This window comes from Gorilla gorilla, chromosome 13 (assembly GCF_029281585.2).
Source record: "Gorilla gorilla gorilla isolate KB3781 chromosome 13, NHGRI_mGorGor1-v2.1_pri, whole genome shotgun sequence".
Lineage (NCBI taxonomy): Eukaryota > Metazoa > Chordata > Mammalia > Primates > Hominidae > Gorilla > Gorilla gorilla.
Window position 1 is genome coordinate 117447767 of NC_073237.2, and position 18917 is coordinate 117466683.

General features: G+C 38.0%; 1 protein-coding gene across 5 annotated transcripts in view; it reads left to right on the top strand.

Moving 5' to 3' along the window:
- The window catches only part of CNTRL (centriolin), a 102483-nt gene that overhangs the window by 7187 nt on the left and 76379 nt on the right, over positions 1-18917 (top strand). For all 5 annotated transcript variants that reach the window (XM_031014841.3, XM_055351820.2, XM_055351821.2 and 2 more), the window contains 5 exons: positions 6171-6418; positions 8153-8283; positions 12337-12467; positions 13873-14014; positions 15840-16026. In XM_031014841.3, the coding sequence (XP_030870701.3) occupies positions 6202-6418; positions 8153-8283; positions 12337-12467; positions 13873-14014; positions 15840-16026 (808 nt within the window). In that variant the 5' untranslated portion in view covers positions 6171-6201. The remainder of the gene's footprint in view (positions 1-6170; positions 6419-8152; positions 8284-12336; positions 12468-13872; positions 14015-15839; positions 16027-18917) is intronic.

The following is an 18917-nucleotide window of genomic DNA, read 5'->3' on the forward strand; positions in this document are numbered from 1 at the left end:
GAATAGTTCACAAATTGGGCAGCCCTCAGAACCAGAAGAGATTCAGAGAGATCCATTCTGCAATGTAGGCAGGCAGCATTTATGGATAGAAAAGGGAAGTGAGGTACAGAAATAGCTTGATTGGTTACAGCTCTGTGTTTACCTTATTTGAACATGGTACGATCACTTGACTCCCTGTGATTGACTGAAGCTCAGCTGCTGTGATTGGCTGAGACTCAGCTATTACAAAAACATACTCCTAAGTTAGGCTTTCAGTTAGTTTACCTTTTAAGTTAGGTTGCAGTTCAGTATGTAGAGACTTAAAGTACAGAGGCACTTTCAGGCAAAATTTAGTTTAATTTAACATATAGTTGTGTGTCCCTTAATGACAGAATTTGCTCTGTAAGATGCGTTGTTAGACAATTTCATCATTGTGCAAACATCATAGAATGTACTTACACAAACCTAGATGGTATAGGATAGCCTGTTGCTCCTAGACTACAAACCTGTACAGCATGTTACTGTACTGAATACTTTAGGCAGTTGTAGCACAATGGTAAATATTTGTGCATCTAAACATAGAAAAGGGGCTGGGTGCGGTGGCTCACACTTGTAATCCCAGCACTTTGGGAGGCCAAGGCACGTGGATCACAAGGTCAGGAGTTCGAGACCAGCCTGGCCAATATGGTGAAACCCCGTCTCTACTAAAAATACCAAAATTAGCTAGGCGTAGTGGCACGTGCCTGTAGTCCCAGTTACTCAGGAGGCTGAGGCAGGAGAATTGCTTGAACCCGGGAGGTGGAGGTTTCAGTGAGCCGAGATCGTGCCACTGCACACCAGCCTGGGCGACAGAGGGGGACTCCCTCTCAAAAAAAAAAAAAAAAAAAAAAAGGGTACAATAAAAATATGGTATAAAATGTAAAAAAAGTATACCTGTATAGAGCACTTACCAGATGAATGGAGCTTGCAGGACTGGAAGTTTCTTTCCCAGTTAGTCGGTGAGTAAATGTGAAGGTGTAGGACATTACGGTACACTATTGTAGACTTTATAAACACTGTACACTTAGGCTACACTAAATTTATTAAACATTTTTTCTCTCTTCAATAGTAAATTAGCCTTAGCTTGCTGTAATGTTTTTACTTTATAAACTTTAAACTTTTTAAAAACTTTTTGACTGTTGTAATAAAACTTAGCTTAAAACAAACACATTGTACAGTTGTACAAAATTAATTTCTTTATAACCTTATTCTATAAGCTTTTTTCTATTTTAAAAACTTTTTTACTTTTTAAATGTTTTGTTAAAAACTGAGACACAAACACACACATTAGCCTAGGCCTGTAAGGGTCAGGATCATCAGTATGACTGCCTTTCATATCTTGTTCCACTGGAAGGTCTTCAGGGGCAATAACATGCATGGAGCTGTCATTACTTATGGTAACAGTGTTATGTTCTGGAATACCTCTTGAAGGACCTACCTGCCTGAGTCTGTTTTATAGTTAACTATTTTTTTAAAAATAAATAGAAGGAGTACACTCTAACAATAAAAAGTATGGTATAGTAAATACATAAGTCAGTAACACGGACATTTATTACCAAGTACTATGTACTCTACATAATTGTATGTGCCAGGCTTGTGTACACCTTGTAGCACAGTAGGTTTGTTTACACCAACATCACTACAAACATGTGAGTAATGTGTAGCACTATGACATTATGACATATATGATGTTACTAAGTTATAGGAATTTTTCAGCTTTATTATAATCTTACAGGACCACTGTCATGTATGTGGTCCATTGTTGACCAAAACATTGTTATGTGATGCGGGACTGTATGTATTTCACAATATCACATATATGGAGATGTTTGTCATTCCACTATCCCTTTCTAATATCAATTTATATAGCATTAAGACTTGAGCTACTCTAAATCCTTGGATTAAAAACTACTTTAACCTAATATCTTATTTCATTAAATTTTTTTTCTAAAAAATAATTTCCGTTTTCACATTTTCAGCAGTGACTATAGGGGAAATTAAGGTACTAAGCAAAGATAGCATCATTATTAATGTAGCCTTGCTCGAGATCTATACATCTTATAATATTTTTTGTCCAAAAGTTTGTCAAGTTTATAATTTTTGTACTGTTTTTAGACTAAATGTACTGATAAGAACAACTGTGTATCATGAAAATCATTTTTGCATACACCTAACCTTGCAAATGTAGGACTCTTGATGTTGAGGACTAGTATTGCTCATGCAGACATTTTTTGTTGAGATACTAACTAGTACATTTTACATTTTATGTTATTTATGATTAACTCATTCAATAAATGTTAATTATTTACCATTTGCTAGGCTCTGTTTGAGGCCTACAGTGTGCTATATGCTGTACGCACACTGTAGGCACAGCACACTGTATGCCTAGGACAGAAGAGGATGTCATTTTTTTTTTTTTGTGAGATGGAGTCTCGCTTTGTCACCCAGGCTGGAGTGCAGTGGCGCGATCTTGGCTCACTGCAAGCTCCGCCTCCCGGGTTCATGCCATTCTCCTGCCTCAGCCTCCCGAGTAGCTGGGACTACAAGCGCCTGCCACCACGCCTGGCTAATGTTTTGTGTTTTTAGTAGAGACGGGGTTTCACCATGTTAGCCAGGATAGTCTCGATCTCCTGACCTCGTGATCTGCCCGCCTCAGCCTCTCAAAGTGCTGGGATTACAGGCATGAGCCACTGTGCCCGGCTGAGGATGTAATTTTTAAGGACTAATCAAGTCACAGTGCTACCATTCTGAGCCTTAATGGTCATGAACTTTACCTTTCTTTCATATAGGAAAAGAAATATTTTTATATGAAAACATTTAAAGGAATTTGACCAAGGTCTCTTTCATTAACAAATGCTTTAGTTCCTTCTGGAAGATCTATACTTCAATAAAATTGATTTTGTAAATAAGAATAGTAGACACTGAAGTTTGAAGTGATCAGATGTTTTTCATATAGCATGAGACAAATATGAATGGATTTCAGAAACGATATTTAACAAAAAAGGCAGATTTAAAAGATATTTTATGGTTTCATTTCTCTAAAGTTCAAAAATAGTTCAAAAATCTCTGGTGTTGGAAGTCAGGATGGTGATTCCCCATGTGTGGGAGTTAGTGACTGGAAGGGGGCATGAGACGACTTCTGGGATTCTGGAAATATTCTGTTTCTTTACCTGGATGCTGATTACATAGCTTGTGTTCACTGCATAGAAATTCATGAAGCTATATACACTTATGATTTATGTACTTTATGTATGATACATTGCAATAAAAAATATGCATAGAGAGAGCACATGCATGAAACAGCACACTGTTGAAAGTATGGTTTTTAAACAGGGTGAATTCTAGTTATAAGATGTTAGATGTATTCATGACCTAGACACCATGGAGCTGCTAGGAATTCAGAGATTACTCCTCCACTTGTGGTTGTTACATTCTGAGCAAGCAAAATATATATAGTAGGTATATTCAGTGTAATAAACAGGGAGGATTCATTCTGTAGGAAGAAAGTAGATTTCTGGAAAGTCTTCACAAGAAAAGTAACAGTTTAATTGGTTGAGAGAAATAAGAGGATGTTTAATTCCCTTTAACGAATTCCCTTTAAGGAAAGGGAATTTCATGAGCAAAAACTCATGATGTGTTCAGGTAATGACAAAAAGATGACTAGAGCAATGGTATGTGGTGGGGAGGCCAGAAAGTTTGGGCCAGACTGTGATGAGTCCTGTTTGTAGTGCATGGTGCCAAAATGTTTAGACTCATAGGCATTGGGAACCATTACATTTCTTTTGTTTTTATTATATAAGTGGGTCAAAGGTAGAGGATGGATTGAGGATAAAGGAGAACTGGAAGGAAGGTGGTTCCGAGAGTATCTTAATAGTCTAAGCAAGAGAGGATAAAAGTTGGATCTAGGGCAGTAGCTGTGACGATGGATAGAGACGAATTTCAAAATATTTTGGAGATAGAATCAATATTGTTGGACGATGGAGAGGGATGACTGGAAGATAACTCTATTCATTCATTTATTCAACAAATATGTATTGAGTTCCTGCTAGGTACCAGGCACTATGCTAGACTCGGGAGACACTGTAAACAAAACAGACAGGCTCTCGTGGAGCATACAGTTCAGAATGGAAACAAATGTTAAGCAAAATGACATAAATGTGTAATTTCAAACTGATTATGTGAGGAAAAAATACAAATTCATTGAGAGTATAGAACCGGGGACTTCACTTCATCTGCCCTACACTGGAGGCTTTCCTGAAGAAGCAACAGTGGAGCTGATCTCTGAAGGAAGACTACAAATTAACATGGTAAAAAGAATGAGATCAAGCATTATTATTACTGTGAGGAGGCCAGTGTGACTGGAGCCCACAATTGAGGGAACGAATGACAGAGGTGAATCTAGAGCGATAGGGACAGATCATGGGGGACCACCTTGTAGGTCATGGTAAAGATTTCCTTCATTACAGACTGCTGGATTTACTTTTTTTTTTTTTTTTTTTTTTTTTTCCCTGAGATGGAGTCTCGCTCTGTTTCCCAGGCTGGAGTGCAGTGGCGCGATCTCGGCTCACTGCAGCTTCTGCCTCCTGGGTTCAAGAGATTCTGTTGCCTCAGCCTCCTCCCCTCGACCCCAAGTAGCTGGGATTACAGGTGCATGCCACCACACCTAGCTAATTTTTGTATTTCTAGTAGAGACGGGGTTTTGCCATGTTGGCCAGGCTGGTCTCGAACTCCTGACCTCAGATGATCCACCTGACTCGGCCTCCCAAAGTGCGGGGATTATAGGCATGAGCCACCGCTCCTGGACTGGATTTACTTTTTAAATAGATCACTCTGGCTATCTGACTGCAATGTAATGATGGAAGAAGTAAGGCAAGAGAGCTTGCAGACAGATCAGTTAGAAGCTGTTATAGTAGTTTGATGAGGGCTTGGATTAGAGTGCGTGAGAGTGAAAATGGAAAGAAGCAGACTTAATTTGAGAGGTTATTTGGGAGTAAGAATTAACAGGATTTAGCGATTGACTGAGTATGGGACAAGGGAAGAGGGAGGTGTCAGGAATGACTCCCAGGTTTTTGGCTTATTCCAGTGAGCAGTGTTCAGTATTTAGGGAACACTGGAAGAGGAAAAGGAGAGTGAGAGGAGGAATGGGGTAAATAATAAATTCAATCTGGACTGAGTGTAGGATGCCAATGAGATATCACGTAGGCAATTGGAAATAGGAGTCTGGAGCTCAGAGAAAGATTGGATTGAGGTTATAAATATCGGCTGGGCATGGTGGCTTACACCCATATGTAATCCCAGCACTTTGGGAGGCCAAGGCACGTGGATCACCTGAGGTCAGGAGTTCGAGATCAGCCTGGCCAACATGGCGAAACCCCATCTCTACTAAAAGTACAAAAATTAGCCGGGCGTGGTGGCAGGCACCAGGAATCCCAGCTGCTCAGGAGGTCAAGGCAGAAGAATAGCTTGAACCTGGGAGGCAGAGGTTGCAGTGAGCCGAGATCGCACCATTGCACTCCAGCCTGGGCGACAAGAGCGAGATTCCGTCTCAAAAAAAAATAAAAAATTAAATAGAGTAAACACATGGCATTGGGAACCATGGGTGTGCATTAATTTGTCCAAGATAAGATTAGACAGAAACTAGAAGGGACCACTGAGGAGTTCTGATGTTTAAATTACACTGCAAGGAGGAACAAAAGCCAGCAAAGGAGTCCATGGAGTGGCCAGGGAGGCAGGAGGATACCAGGAGAATGCTGTGTCCCAGAAACCAAAGGAAGAAACTTTGAGGAAGGAGAGAGTGCTCGTCAGTATTAAATACTGCTGGTTGCCAAATATTCCAGCTTCCTGCATTCTAGGACCCCGTTATGTGGGTAAAAGGGGCCTTGGGACTAGTTTGGTTCAATAAACAGAACAGGAATGACAACACTTCCAGCTGGAGCGTGTGTCAATTCTAGCCCCTCTGGAGATCCCTTTTCTCTCTGGCAAGGTCATCAGTGATGTTTGATACAGTGTCTGCTCCATCAGCTTGGAGTAGTATGGGTCCTAGCATTTATGGCCTCTGAGTTTATAACTTTATAGACCTGAAGGTTCTAGAAATAATAGTTTTGATAACTCTTAAAAATTAATCTTGTTGAATATACTGAAAACTCTTACAGGTTTTGATGAACACCTGGCTTTATTCTTGCAATGAAGAAAGGTTCTCAACAAAAAATATTCTCCAAAGCAAAGATACCATCATCATCTCACTGTCCTATCCCATCATCTATGTCCAATATGAGATCTAGGTCACTTTCACCTTTGATTGGATCAGAGACTCTACCTTTTCGTTCTGGAGGACAGTGGTGTGAGCAAGTTGAGATTGCAGATGAAAACAATATGCTTTTGGACTATCAAGACCATAAAGGTATCACTTTTTAATGTAAGAATTGGTCTGACCACATACTTCAAGTAGAGATGGAAAATTTTCGGCTTGCATTTTTGGTCCAACTGTAACATTCTGGTACTAATTTGATCTATTGTTTTTATTAACAGAAATTAAGGACTGTAAGGACAGTTGGAGGATTGAGGTTTCTGGGTGAGGGTAAAGATGTCAGTGGATTCAAAGAGGGAGTTTTCAGAAAGAGGAAGCTTTGTTTCCTGTGGTAGGAGAGTCTTAAAACTCATCCCAAAACTTGCCATCCTCTTTGGTTAAGGGGAGGGAAGATCTGTTCACTTCAGAGTGGAGCGCCTTAATTCAGTAAAAAAACGTTATCCATACTTGGCCTATGCCAGTCTTCTTATTAGCAAACTGCTTATCTGTGAATGGACTGATTTCCACATATGGGACATGTATGTATGTTCCACTAGTGTTTTAGTTTTTTCTAAAAAGCATCTGTTAGTCTAGGAATCTGTTCTCAAAAGTGCATTGTTGGGGGTATAACTTAGTGGTAGAGCATTTAACTTCAAAAGTAAGTTATTCTTTGGTAAGTCATGAAATAATAGCCATTAAACTCTAATCAGGTTTTATTAGTAAGCATTAACAACAGTGAGTTTATACTATATCTTTGCTGCGAGTTGGCATATTGTTATTTCTAATTTGATTAATATTTTAGAATGTTATCAAATTTAGAATATTAATCAATTTTCTTTCCCAGAACAAGCCAAGTTAAATTTAAAAATCGTTTTATTTTGAACCAAAATAAATTTAATACTAACTTGTAAATAATCTTAGAGAATCTTTGGCTCACAGCCTGGATCTCAACCCAGGATTAATTTTTTCTGACTCGTAAGGCAAGAACCAAGAGGTGATTTTCTTTTTAGGGCTACTTTTGTAAAATGTAATGTGGCATTAACAGTCTTTGACAACAATATCCAGGAAAGTTATAAGACCAGATTTGCCGTCCATCAAGTGACTGCTCTAGCTCTATAAAATATGTTGTGATTTTCTCTATTTAAAAGTGCAACAAATTTAGAGTTTCTTACCATAAACAAATAGGAAAAGAGGATTTTTAAGAATTTCAATGTTTCCGAACTTTAGATTGGAATTTTCTAAAAAAACAAACAACTAAGTATTACCAGTTTATTTTTAAAAACTAACACGAAAATATTGCTAAAAACTTCATATAGTTAAAAGTGCAAGTTTTATATTCCTCTGACTGGATTCAAGTTCTGGATTTGTGCCTTAATTAGCTGTAGGATCTTGAGCAAATGATTTTTTTTAGTAAGTGATGATATTAATAATTTCTATCTCAAAGGTTTGTTGTATAAATTAAATTTTAAAAATGTAAACCACTTAGCCCAAAGCTTGGCACACACCAAATATTTATAGTGTGTATAACCATTATCATCTTTATATCATTATAGTTATTACATTACAATATGTTATAGTATTACAATACATTAATTGTAATATACAATACATTATAGTTATTACATTATAATACATTATAGTATTACAATCATTACATCATTATTTCATTATAATTATGAAACGCTATGAAGTAAAATATTATTAAAACATTATGATTAGAAATAGCCAGCTTTTTTTGGTATATGCATGGCTTAATTTTTGTTTTTGTTGCATAACATCAAAACAACTTGTTCTTTGTGATATTCATGTCTTTCCTCTACTGATGATGATCTGTTTCTATAATTTCAGGAGCTGATTCACATGCAGGAGTTAGATATATTACAGAGGCCCTCATTAAAAAACTTACTAAACAGGATAATTTGGCCTTGATAAAATCTCTGAACCTTTCACTTTCTAAAGACGGTGGCAAGAAATTTAAGGTAGGTTACCAACAATTTCTGAGCATAGATACTATTTTTAACTTTTCTGTGCTTTAATACTGCGAAAAAAAATTATCCTAATGTCACCTAATTTGTGGCAGACCTTTTATTGTTTCCAGTGAATGTTCTAAATCAGGAGTATATGACATTTCCAAATTAATAAGTTTCTATTACTCAATATTCTTACAACATTGAGTCTGTAGAGAAGGGGTTGGCAAAGTACAGCTTACAGGCCAGATCAGGCCAGCTATCTAGTTTTGTAAGTAAAGTTTTATTGGAACACAGTCACCCTTATTTGTTTACATATTGTCTGTGGTTGTTTTTGCACTACAGTAGCAGAGCTTAGTAGTTGCCACAGACTATATGGCCCGCAAAGCCAAAAACATTTACTATTTGGCCTTTGTATTCGTTCATTTTCATGCTGCTGATAAAGACGTACCCAAGACTGGGCAATTTACAAAAGAAAGAGGTTTAATTGGACTTACAGTTTCACGTGGCTGGGGAAGCCTCACAATCGTGGTGGAAGGCAAAGAGGAGCAAGTCACGTCTTACATGGATGGCAGCAGGCCTAAAGAGAGCTTGTGAAGGAAAACTCCCCCTTATAATAACCACCAGATCTCGTGAGACTTACTATCACGAGAACAGTAGGGGAAGGACCTGCCCCCGTGATTCAATTACCTCCCACTGGGTCCCTCCCACAACACATGGGAATTCAAGATGAGATTTGGGTGGGGACACAGCTAAACCATATCAGCCTTTTACAGAAAATGTTTGCTAATTCCTGCTCTAGAGTGTTTACAGCTTTATTCATAAACTATACAACATGAACACATTATAATAGACAACTTAATTCCTTTAATTGGAAGAAAAAAACCTTAGATTTCTACCACGTATTATTCACAAAAAGTAATTCCAGAAGGGTGAAGAACTAAATGAAAACAAGGCAAAATGAAAAAACCAAGTAACAGAAATGCTATAGAAGTATTAGAGAGAGTATATGAGAATATTTTAAAAATCTTAGAGTGGTGAAGGTCCCCCTAAGCAAATACTAACCCTAGTACCACAAAGGAAAAATATTGACAGATTTAGCCTGCATAAGACTTAAACATTGTGTTTAATGAAAGATGTATTTTAATAAGTTAAAAGAAAAGCAGCAGCCGGGTGCAGTGGCTCACGCCTGTAATCCCAGCACTTTGGGAGGCCGAGGTGGGCAGATCACCTGAGGTCAGGAGTTTGAGACCAGCCTGGGCAACATGATGAAACCCCATCTCTACTAAAAATACCAAAAATTAGCCAGGCGTAGTGGCGGGCGCCTGTAATCCCAGCTACTCAGGAGGCTGAGATAGGAGAATCGCTTGAACCCGGGAGGCGGAGGTTGCAGTGAGCCAAGATCGCGCCATTGTACTCTAGCCTGGGCAACCTAGATGTTCATACAGCTGGCTTCTTGTTGTTAAGGTCTCAACTTAGTGAGGTCTTCTCTTTTTTTTTTTTTTTTTTGAGACAGGGTCTCACTCTGTCATCTAGGCCGATGCCCTCTCTTACCACCCAATCACAATTAGTCACCCTCTCCTCAGTCGCACTCTCATTCTTTTAGTCAACAAGTATTTATTTAGCACCAGGCAGTAATGCTAGATTAGTGAACACAACGGGCAAAATATATATATTTATATATAAATATAAATATATACATATTTTATAGATTTTATAGCAAACAAGATCTTCAGAAAATAAACAGTGCTAAAAAGGAAATAAAGACATCTTGTGACAGAATGCAAGGCACCAACAGAGCAGATTTTGCCTGTTGTGTTCACTACTCTAGCATTACTGCCTGGTGCTAAATAAATACTTGTTGACTAAAAGAATGAGAGTGCGACTGAGGAGAGGGTGACTAATTGTGATTGGGTGGTAAGAGAGGGCATCAGCCTAGATGACAGAGTGAGATGGATATATATATATATATATATATATTTTTTTTTTTTTTTTTTTTTGGAGAGAGTCTCGCTCTCTTGCCAGGCTGGAGTGCAATGGCGTGATCTCGGCTCACTGCAACCTCTTACTCCCTGGTTCAAGGGATTTTCCTGCCTTAGCCTCCTGAGTAGCTGGGATTACAGGCACGTGCTACGACGCCCAGCTAATTTTTTTTTATTTTTAGTAGAGACAGGGTTTCACCATGTTGGCCAGGATGGTCTCGATCTCCTGACCTTGTGATCTGCCCTCCTCGGCTTCCCAAAGTGTTGGGATTACAGGCATGAGCCACCGCGCCCTGCCATATATTTATTTGTTTATTGTCTGTTTCTGTGATTGAGAACAAGAACTTTGTTTTCTTTATTCACTACTTTGTTTCCAGTACCTAGAACAGCTCCTGGCCCATAATCCATGTTTGATAAATATTTGTGGAATGGGTGAATGAATTATAATCTTGGAGAGAACCATTTGATGTGGTAGAAGATATATTGCCTTACCAATACAGGTTGAGCATCCCAAATCCAAAAATCTGCAATGCTCCAAAATCCAAAACTTTTTGAGTACTGACCTGATGCTCAAGGAAAATGCTCATTTGAGCATTTTTGGGTTTTGGATATTTTGATTTGTGTTGCTTAACCAGTAAGTATAATGCAAATATTTCAAAACAAATCTGAAATCTGAAACTCTTTAGGTCCCAAGCATTTTGGATAAGGTATAGTCAACCTGTAGAATAGGAATGAATGGAAGACAGAATGAACAAATGTAGACAATTCGTGTGAGAACATTGGTGGTAGATAAGGAAGATAAGATGATAGCTTCATAGTAAAACAAGTTTAGTCCTAGGTGATTTATATAGAAGAAATCTGAACATATTGAATATAAGCTCTGGGCAGCAGGGAAAAATTATCTAGTTCACGCCATATTCTCATTACCTGGTGCAATGCCTCATATGTAGTAAGTGTGTAATGAATATATGTTGGAAAATGACTGCTTTTAAACTTGAGGGGAAGATACAGGAGGGAGAAAGAGGTTGAATTTGCAAGGGCATTGGGGGAGGAGGTGAGATCATGCAAGAGCATAAGTACTTGATTTAACTTGAAAAAGAAGACATTGTGGCTGACATGGTGAAACCCCGTCTCTACTAAAAATACAAAAAATTAACCAGGCTAGGTGGGACGCGCCTGTGGTCCCAGCTACTCGGGAGGCTGAGGCAGGAGAATCGCTTGAACCCGAGAGGCAGAGGTTGCAGTGAGCCAAGATTGCGTCACTGCACTCCAGCCTGGCCAACAGCGAGACTCAGTCCCCGCCCCCTCCCCACCCCCCCCAAAAAAAAAGAAAAAGAAGAAAGCTATCTCTCTTAGTCTCTTAGTCCATTTTCTGCTGCTGTAACAGACTACCACAGACTGGGTAATTTATAAAGAGTAAAGATTTCTTTGGCTCACCGTTCTGGAGGCTGGGAAGTTCAAGATTGAGGTGCTGCATCTAGGGAGGGCCTTCTTGCTGCGTCATGACATGGTAGAAGGCATCCCATGGTGAGGCAGAGCAAGAGAGCAAAAGATCCTGAGACACAGAGAGAAAAGGGAGACTGAACTCCTGTGATAATTAATCCACTCCCAAGATAATGGCATTAATTCATTCCTGAGGGCAGACCCCTCATAACCTAATCACCACATGAAGGTCTCGCCTCTCAGAACTGTCACAATGGCAGTTAAATTCAACATGAGCTTTGGAGGGGACACTAAAACCATAGCACTATCTTTTGGAAGAAAGGAGGGGAATGAGAGGGAGAGGTATGGCAAAAGTGAGGTAGAGGGAACGACAGTGAGGGAAATCTTGTTGGATAGTCTTGAGCTTCTTAGTATATAGACAATGTTGTTGTCCACTGAAGGGCAAGGAGAGTTTGGTAGCTTGAGTAGAGTTATTACTCCTAGTCAAGGAGAGCTGCATCAAGGGATTCTCCAGGAGAGCAGTAAGGGTATATTATTTTCTGATGACTGATCAAACAGACCCTGATGCACATAAGTAAATGTTGTACTTTATGTCAAGTCATCTGTTGTGTAAAGTATTTATTCATTTGTTTCCAATTAGTATATTGAGAATTTGGAAAAATGTGTTCAACTTGAAGTACTGAATCTCAGCTATAATCTAATAGGGAAGATTGAAAAGTTGGACAAGCTGTTAAAATTACGTGAACTCAACTTATCATATAACAAAATCAGGTGAGTTATATAACAAAATCTTTAGACAGCATTGCAGATGGCTTTGTTAGAGAGGTAGATTAATGTTATCCACATTACTGAAAGAATGATTTGACACAGAAACAGAAGATATTTTTATCTTTATTCATCAATCAAATGAATGTCTGTCTCTTCACATATGGTAGGTAACTGTCTTTCTGTTTTGGCATTACTGAAGTACAGAATAACATCTAGCATTTTCAAAGAGATATATTTTTGAACACCAAATTGTATCTTAATTTCATTTCTGACAGGAAGTTTTCCCAGATATTGTCTGTGATTTATTACCTTATTACATTAAGAATGTTGACATGAAGCAGAATGTTTTAACCCTGCCATTTTGACCCCCAAGACGTTCTAATCTGTTTTGATTCTGATGTTCTTTGCTCATTGCTACAAGAAATATGCTCTCAATCCTGTTTCCAATTCATAATAAATATTACTGTGAGAAATAAACATACTAAAACTGACACTGGCTAAAACTTCATATAGAAAACTTGTTATAGACAAAATGATACAAGAATCAAATCTTGAAATTCTTAATATCTGCATGCTTTTCCCCCAAGTTAGACTTGGTAAATATGATGGCCAAGAAAATGGCTAGCAATGGCAGAAGTTCTGATATGACAAAACTGAAATGAAAAAAAATGATTAATGAACCAAACCCTTATTATAAAGTTTGTATAAAAAGTTGACTCTGATGAAAATATTTTCAGCAAAATAAAAGTGAAAGTAGAGAAGCTTAGAAATATTTACCCAGTGTACATAGAGGCTTTGAAGTATTTGTGCAGTATAGAAAATTGACCGAAGAATTAAATTGACAAATAAATTAGAAGTGACTTGGGAAAAACCTTCATCAATCAGAATTCATTAATATGTGTGATAAATGCTTTATTTAAAAGTTGTGATTAAAGTACTTATATTCCTAAATACAGTATCATCTATGGGCTCCCATATCCTGCTGGCATAGCTAATCTTTTTATGATAACTTAAGACAATAATTAGGAACATCTTTTGGACAGGAATGTAGCAGATAGCACAGGGTGCTATTGAGTTTCCCAGGTCTCCACTGGCTGTTTGCTAGTACTGTTCACAGTAGTCGGTGAGAATGCCATGGACACATTTTTCTTTTCTATGTTATGGAGTTGCAAAGTCTAATAATAAGATTGATAGGATTCCTGGGCATAGTAATAAAAGGTTGGCAGTTTAGCTGTTCTGGTAAATTTGGCTTTAGCCACTTTTCTTTGTTCTCATTTATGAAAAGAGTTGATAAATTATCATTATGAAAAGTAATCTAAGATGGAGCTAAAGCTGTTTATTCTAAAAATACAATGGAGAGACTCTATAATTGTACTCACTAAATTTTATTTTATCCTTTGCTTTCCAGCAAAATTGAAGGCATAGAAAATATGTGTAATCTGCAAAAGCTTAACCTTGCAGGAAATGAAATTGAGCATATTCCAGTATGGTTAGGGAAGAAGTTAAAATCTTTGCGAGTCCTCAATTTGAAAGGCAACAAGATATCATCGGTAAGTTATTCAAAATAGCAGGAATTTTTAGACTTGTTAAAAAATAAAAGATTAAAAATATCTAAGTTTTTTAAAAATGGGATTTCTTCTTTTAAAGATTTTGCTCCTTTGACTAAACACTAGATTGAGACATAGCCCATGATTTTCTAGATTAATTAAATACAAGCAGTCCTCATTTTGCATGGGTTCCATAGTAACCTAGGGTTGACCTCTTAGCATTTTTACATTTATCATTTCATGTAAGCCTCATAACATTCTTGTTAAGAAGGCAGTACAAGGATTATTTTTGTAACACTATGAGTTAGGTAGTAACAAGTAAGGTCTAGGACAGGTTAAATCCCTTATCTAGAGTCACATTTTGTGCCAGGATCCAGATCACTGAATGCCTAGAAGAAAGTTCTGAGTTTTTTTTTTTTTTTTGACAGTATTAACTTCCAATTTCAAATTTACCAGTTTATTTTGATTATAATGTTAGGTGTTATAGGAGGTTGATCACTAGCTTTTTATAATAGAGCAACTTTGTTATGATTTACATATTTGGATGATGTTGTATATTTTTCTCTGGAATATAGTTTATGATTTTCTTATGGTATTTATTCACAGCTAGGTATTTAATAAGCATTTGCTTAGTAAATATGTCAATTTATTTAAATTTGTATTAAAATTGGGAAAATTGTGCCATAATTTAATGAACATCAGTTGTAGAATAGAAAATGAAAGATGTGACTTCAAAGATGGGCCTCTATAGAATTGCCTTCCATGACCTTGGAGAATTCTTTAATCCCTCTAAAACCACTGTTTGGGGAAAATAATCCCTATACTGCCTCCTTTACAGGGGTATTATGGGGGCTCAGATGAAATGAGAGATGTGAAAATGCTTTAAAAAAAACTTTAAAACACTAAATAAGTCTAAAGCTATATTCTTTAAGCCTTCACCAGTGGAGGCCAATAATAATAAGCAATATTCATTTAATGCTGTGTTGTTAACAATACCTATGCTTTCTAATTTCATCCTGTGACAGTCCAAGAGCCTCAGAGCCCAAGCCCAACCCCATGTTGTACAGCATCACCTTGGGGCTGTTGATGCTATGGGATGATGGGAAGAGGTAGCCATAGATCTAAAATTTGCCATAAATATTCCTGAAGTAGTTGATCCTTAGATAGTGTCAACTTAGTGTCAGCTGTGCAATAGGAAAATCAGTAAATATTTATTTCTAATTTTGTATGATGTCCTCACCCCATTGATATTTGCAATTGGCATTATGAAGAGTGCTGCACATTCACTTGGGAGAGAAGATTTATTTGTACTAGCTATTTGGAGTACTGTTTCTCAGCCTTTTTAGGTTGAGAATAAACTATCTGAATAAACTGTCAATTATAGCACAGTTATCTGAAGATTTACCAAAATATTTTTTATAACTATTCATTTTTTTGATTTGTTAAATCAGTATAATGAAAAGACAAAGTTGAGAGTTACACAAACTTGAATTCAAATCCTGTTTCATTCACTTACAAGGCTTTGAGCTTTGGGCAAGTCGCCTAACTTCTTTGATCCTGAATTTCTTCATCTGTAAAATTAAGATGATACTTACATGATAAGTTGTTGTGAGGAGTCACAAATGAAATAGTGTATGGAAAATACCTAATACTGCCCAAATACACTATAAATACTCATATACTCCCTTTCCTGACACCACTACTTTTGGGTAATTGGTTTCATGAATAGATTCCTTGCCATGTTAAATTTCCTTGATTTGTAACTTCCTTTAAGTATGTTATGATTTTTAAATTAAATTATACCAATACTAATGTTATATCATTTCAGCTCCAAGATATAAGCAAGTTGAAACCGCTTCAAGATTTGATTTCTCTGATCCTAGTTGAAAATCCAGTTGTGACCCTTCCTCATTACCTCCAGTTTACCATTTTCCACCTCCGTTCATTGGAAAGTTTGGAAAGTCAGCCAGTAACCACTCAGGATAGACAGGAGGCTTTTGAGAGATTCAGTTTAGGTAAGATTAAATTAAAAAAATAATAAATTTGGGTGAGGGAGGAATTTATTTTCAGAAGTTATCTAGAAATATGTATCATGAACTTTATAATGCTATTAAAATGTACATGGGAAATGGCAGCATAAATCAATTCAAATATTTACTGAGTGTGTACTGTGCACCAGGCAACTGGATTTGGCACTAAGGATACAATGGGAAGGAAGACATATGGTGCTGCTGTCCATGCAGCTTATGTTTTGGCAGAGAAGACAGACAAAAAAAAAAAAAAACCAGATAAAGTAACAGGGGAACCCTCTTTGTGGCATAGAGAAATGGCTCTCTGAGGGAGTGACATTTAACCCAAAAGCAAAGAGAAGAGAGGGTTAGCCATGTGAAGAATGGCAGTAAGGGGAGGGAGCAGCTTGTTCTTTGAGGCTCAAAAGACCCTGTGAGTTTAAGGAAGTGAAAGAAAATCAGAGTTAAACGTCCCTGACTGACAGCTTTGAAGAGAGTAGTGGTTCTCCCAGCATGGAGTTTGAGATCTGAGAATGGACAGACTGCCTCCTCAAGTGGGTCCCTGACCCCCGAGTAGCCTAACTGGGAGGCATCTCCCAGTAGGGGCTGGCTGATACCTCATACAGCCAGGTGCCCCTCTGAGACGAAGCTTCCAGAGGAACAATCAGGCAGCAACATTTGCCGTTCTGCAATATTTGCCGTTCTGCAGCCTCCACTGGTGATACCCAGGCAAACAGAGTCTGGAGTGGACCTCCAGCAAACTCCAACAGACCTGCAGCTCAGGGTCCTGACTGTTAGAAGGAAAACTAACAAACAGAAAGGATATCCACACCAAAACCCCATCTGTTCGTCACCATCATCAAAGACCAAAGGTAGATAAAACCACAAAGATGGGGAGAAAACAGGGCAGAAAAGCTGAAAATTCTAAAAATCAGAGCGCCTCTTCTCCTCCAAAGGAATGCAGCTCCTCACCAGCAATGGAACAAAGCTGGATGGAGAATGACTTTGACGAGTTGAAAGAAGAAGGCTTCAGAAGATCAGTAATAACAAACTTCTCGGAGCTAAAGGAGGATGTTTGAACCCATCGCAAAGAAAGTAAAAACCTTGAAAAAAGATTGCAAGAATGTCTAACTAGAATAAACAGCATAGAGAAGACCTTAAATGACCTGACAGAGCTAAAAACCGTGGCACGAGAACTACGTGACACATGCACAAGCTTCAGTAGCTGATTCGATCAACTGGAAGAAAGAGTATCAGTGATTGAAGATCAAGTGAATGAAATGAAGCCAGAAGAGAAGTTTAGAGAAAAAAGAGTAAAAAGAAATGAACAAAGCCTTTAAGAAATATGGGACTATGTGAAAAGACCAAATCTACGATTGAATGGTGTACCTGAAAGTGACAGGGAGAATGGAACCAATTTGGAAAACACTCCTCAGGATATTATCCAGGAGAACTTCCCCAACCTAGCAAGGCAGGCCAACATTCAAATTCAGGAAATACAGAGAATGCCATGAAGATACTCCTCGAGAATAGCAACTCCAAGAAACGTAATTGTCAGATTCACCAAAGTTGAAATGAAGGAAAAAATGTTAAGGGCAGGCAGAGAGAAAGGTCGGGTTACCCACAAGGGAAGCCCATCAGACTAACAGCGGATCTCTTGGCAGAAACTCTGCAAGCCAGAAGAGAGTAGGGGCCAATATTCAACATTGTTAAAGAAAATGATTTACAACCCAGAATCTCATATCCAACCAAACTAAGCTTCATAAGTGAAGGAGAAATAAAATCCTTTACAGACAAGCAAATGCTGAGAGATTTTGTCACCACCAGGCCTGCCTTACAAGAGCTCCTGAAGGAAGCATTAAACATGGAAAGGAACAACTGGTACCAGCCACTGCAAAAACATGCCAAATTGTAAAGACCATCAATGCAAGGAAGAAACTGCATCAAGTAATGAGCAAAATAACCAGCTAACATCATAATGACAGGACCAAATTCACACATAACAATATTAACCTTAAATGTAAATGGGCTAAATGCCCCCAATTAAAAGACACAGACTGGCAAATTGGATAAAGAGTCAAGACCCATCTGTGTGCTGTATTCAGGAGACCCATCTCATGTGCAGAGACACACATAGGCTCAAAATAAAGGGATGGAGGAAGATCTACCAAGCAAATGGAAAGCAAAAAAAGGCAGGGGTTGCATTCCTAGTCTCTGATAAAACAGACTTTAAACCAACAAAGATCAGAAGAGACAAAGAAGGCCATTACATAATGGTAAAGGGATCAATTCAACAGGAAGAGCTAACTATCCTAAATATATATGCACCCAATACAGGAGAATCCAGATTCATAAAGCAAGTCCTTAGAGACCTACAAAGAGACTTAGACTCCCACACAATAATAATGGGAGACTTTAACACCCCACTGTCAATGTTAGATCCACAAGAGAGAAAGTTAACAAGGATATCCAGGAATTGAACTCAGCTCTGCACCAAACAGACCTAATACAGAACTCTCCACCCCAAATCAACAGAACATACATTCTTCTCAGCACCACATTGCACTTATTCCAAAATTGACCACATAGTTGGAAGTAAAGCTCTCCTCAGCAAATGTAAAAGAACAGAAATTATAACAAACTGTCTCTCAGACCACAGTGCAATCAAACTAGAACTCAGGATTAAGAAAGTCACTCAAAACCGCTCAACTACATGGAAACTGAACAACCTGCTCCTGAATGACTACTGGGTACATAACGAAATGAAGGCAGAAATAAAGATGTTCTTTGAAACCAATGAGAACAAAGACACAACATACCAGAATCTCTAGGACACGTTTAAAGCAGTGTGTAGAGGGAAATGTATAGCACTAAATGCCCACAAGGGACAGCAGAAA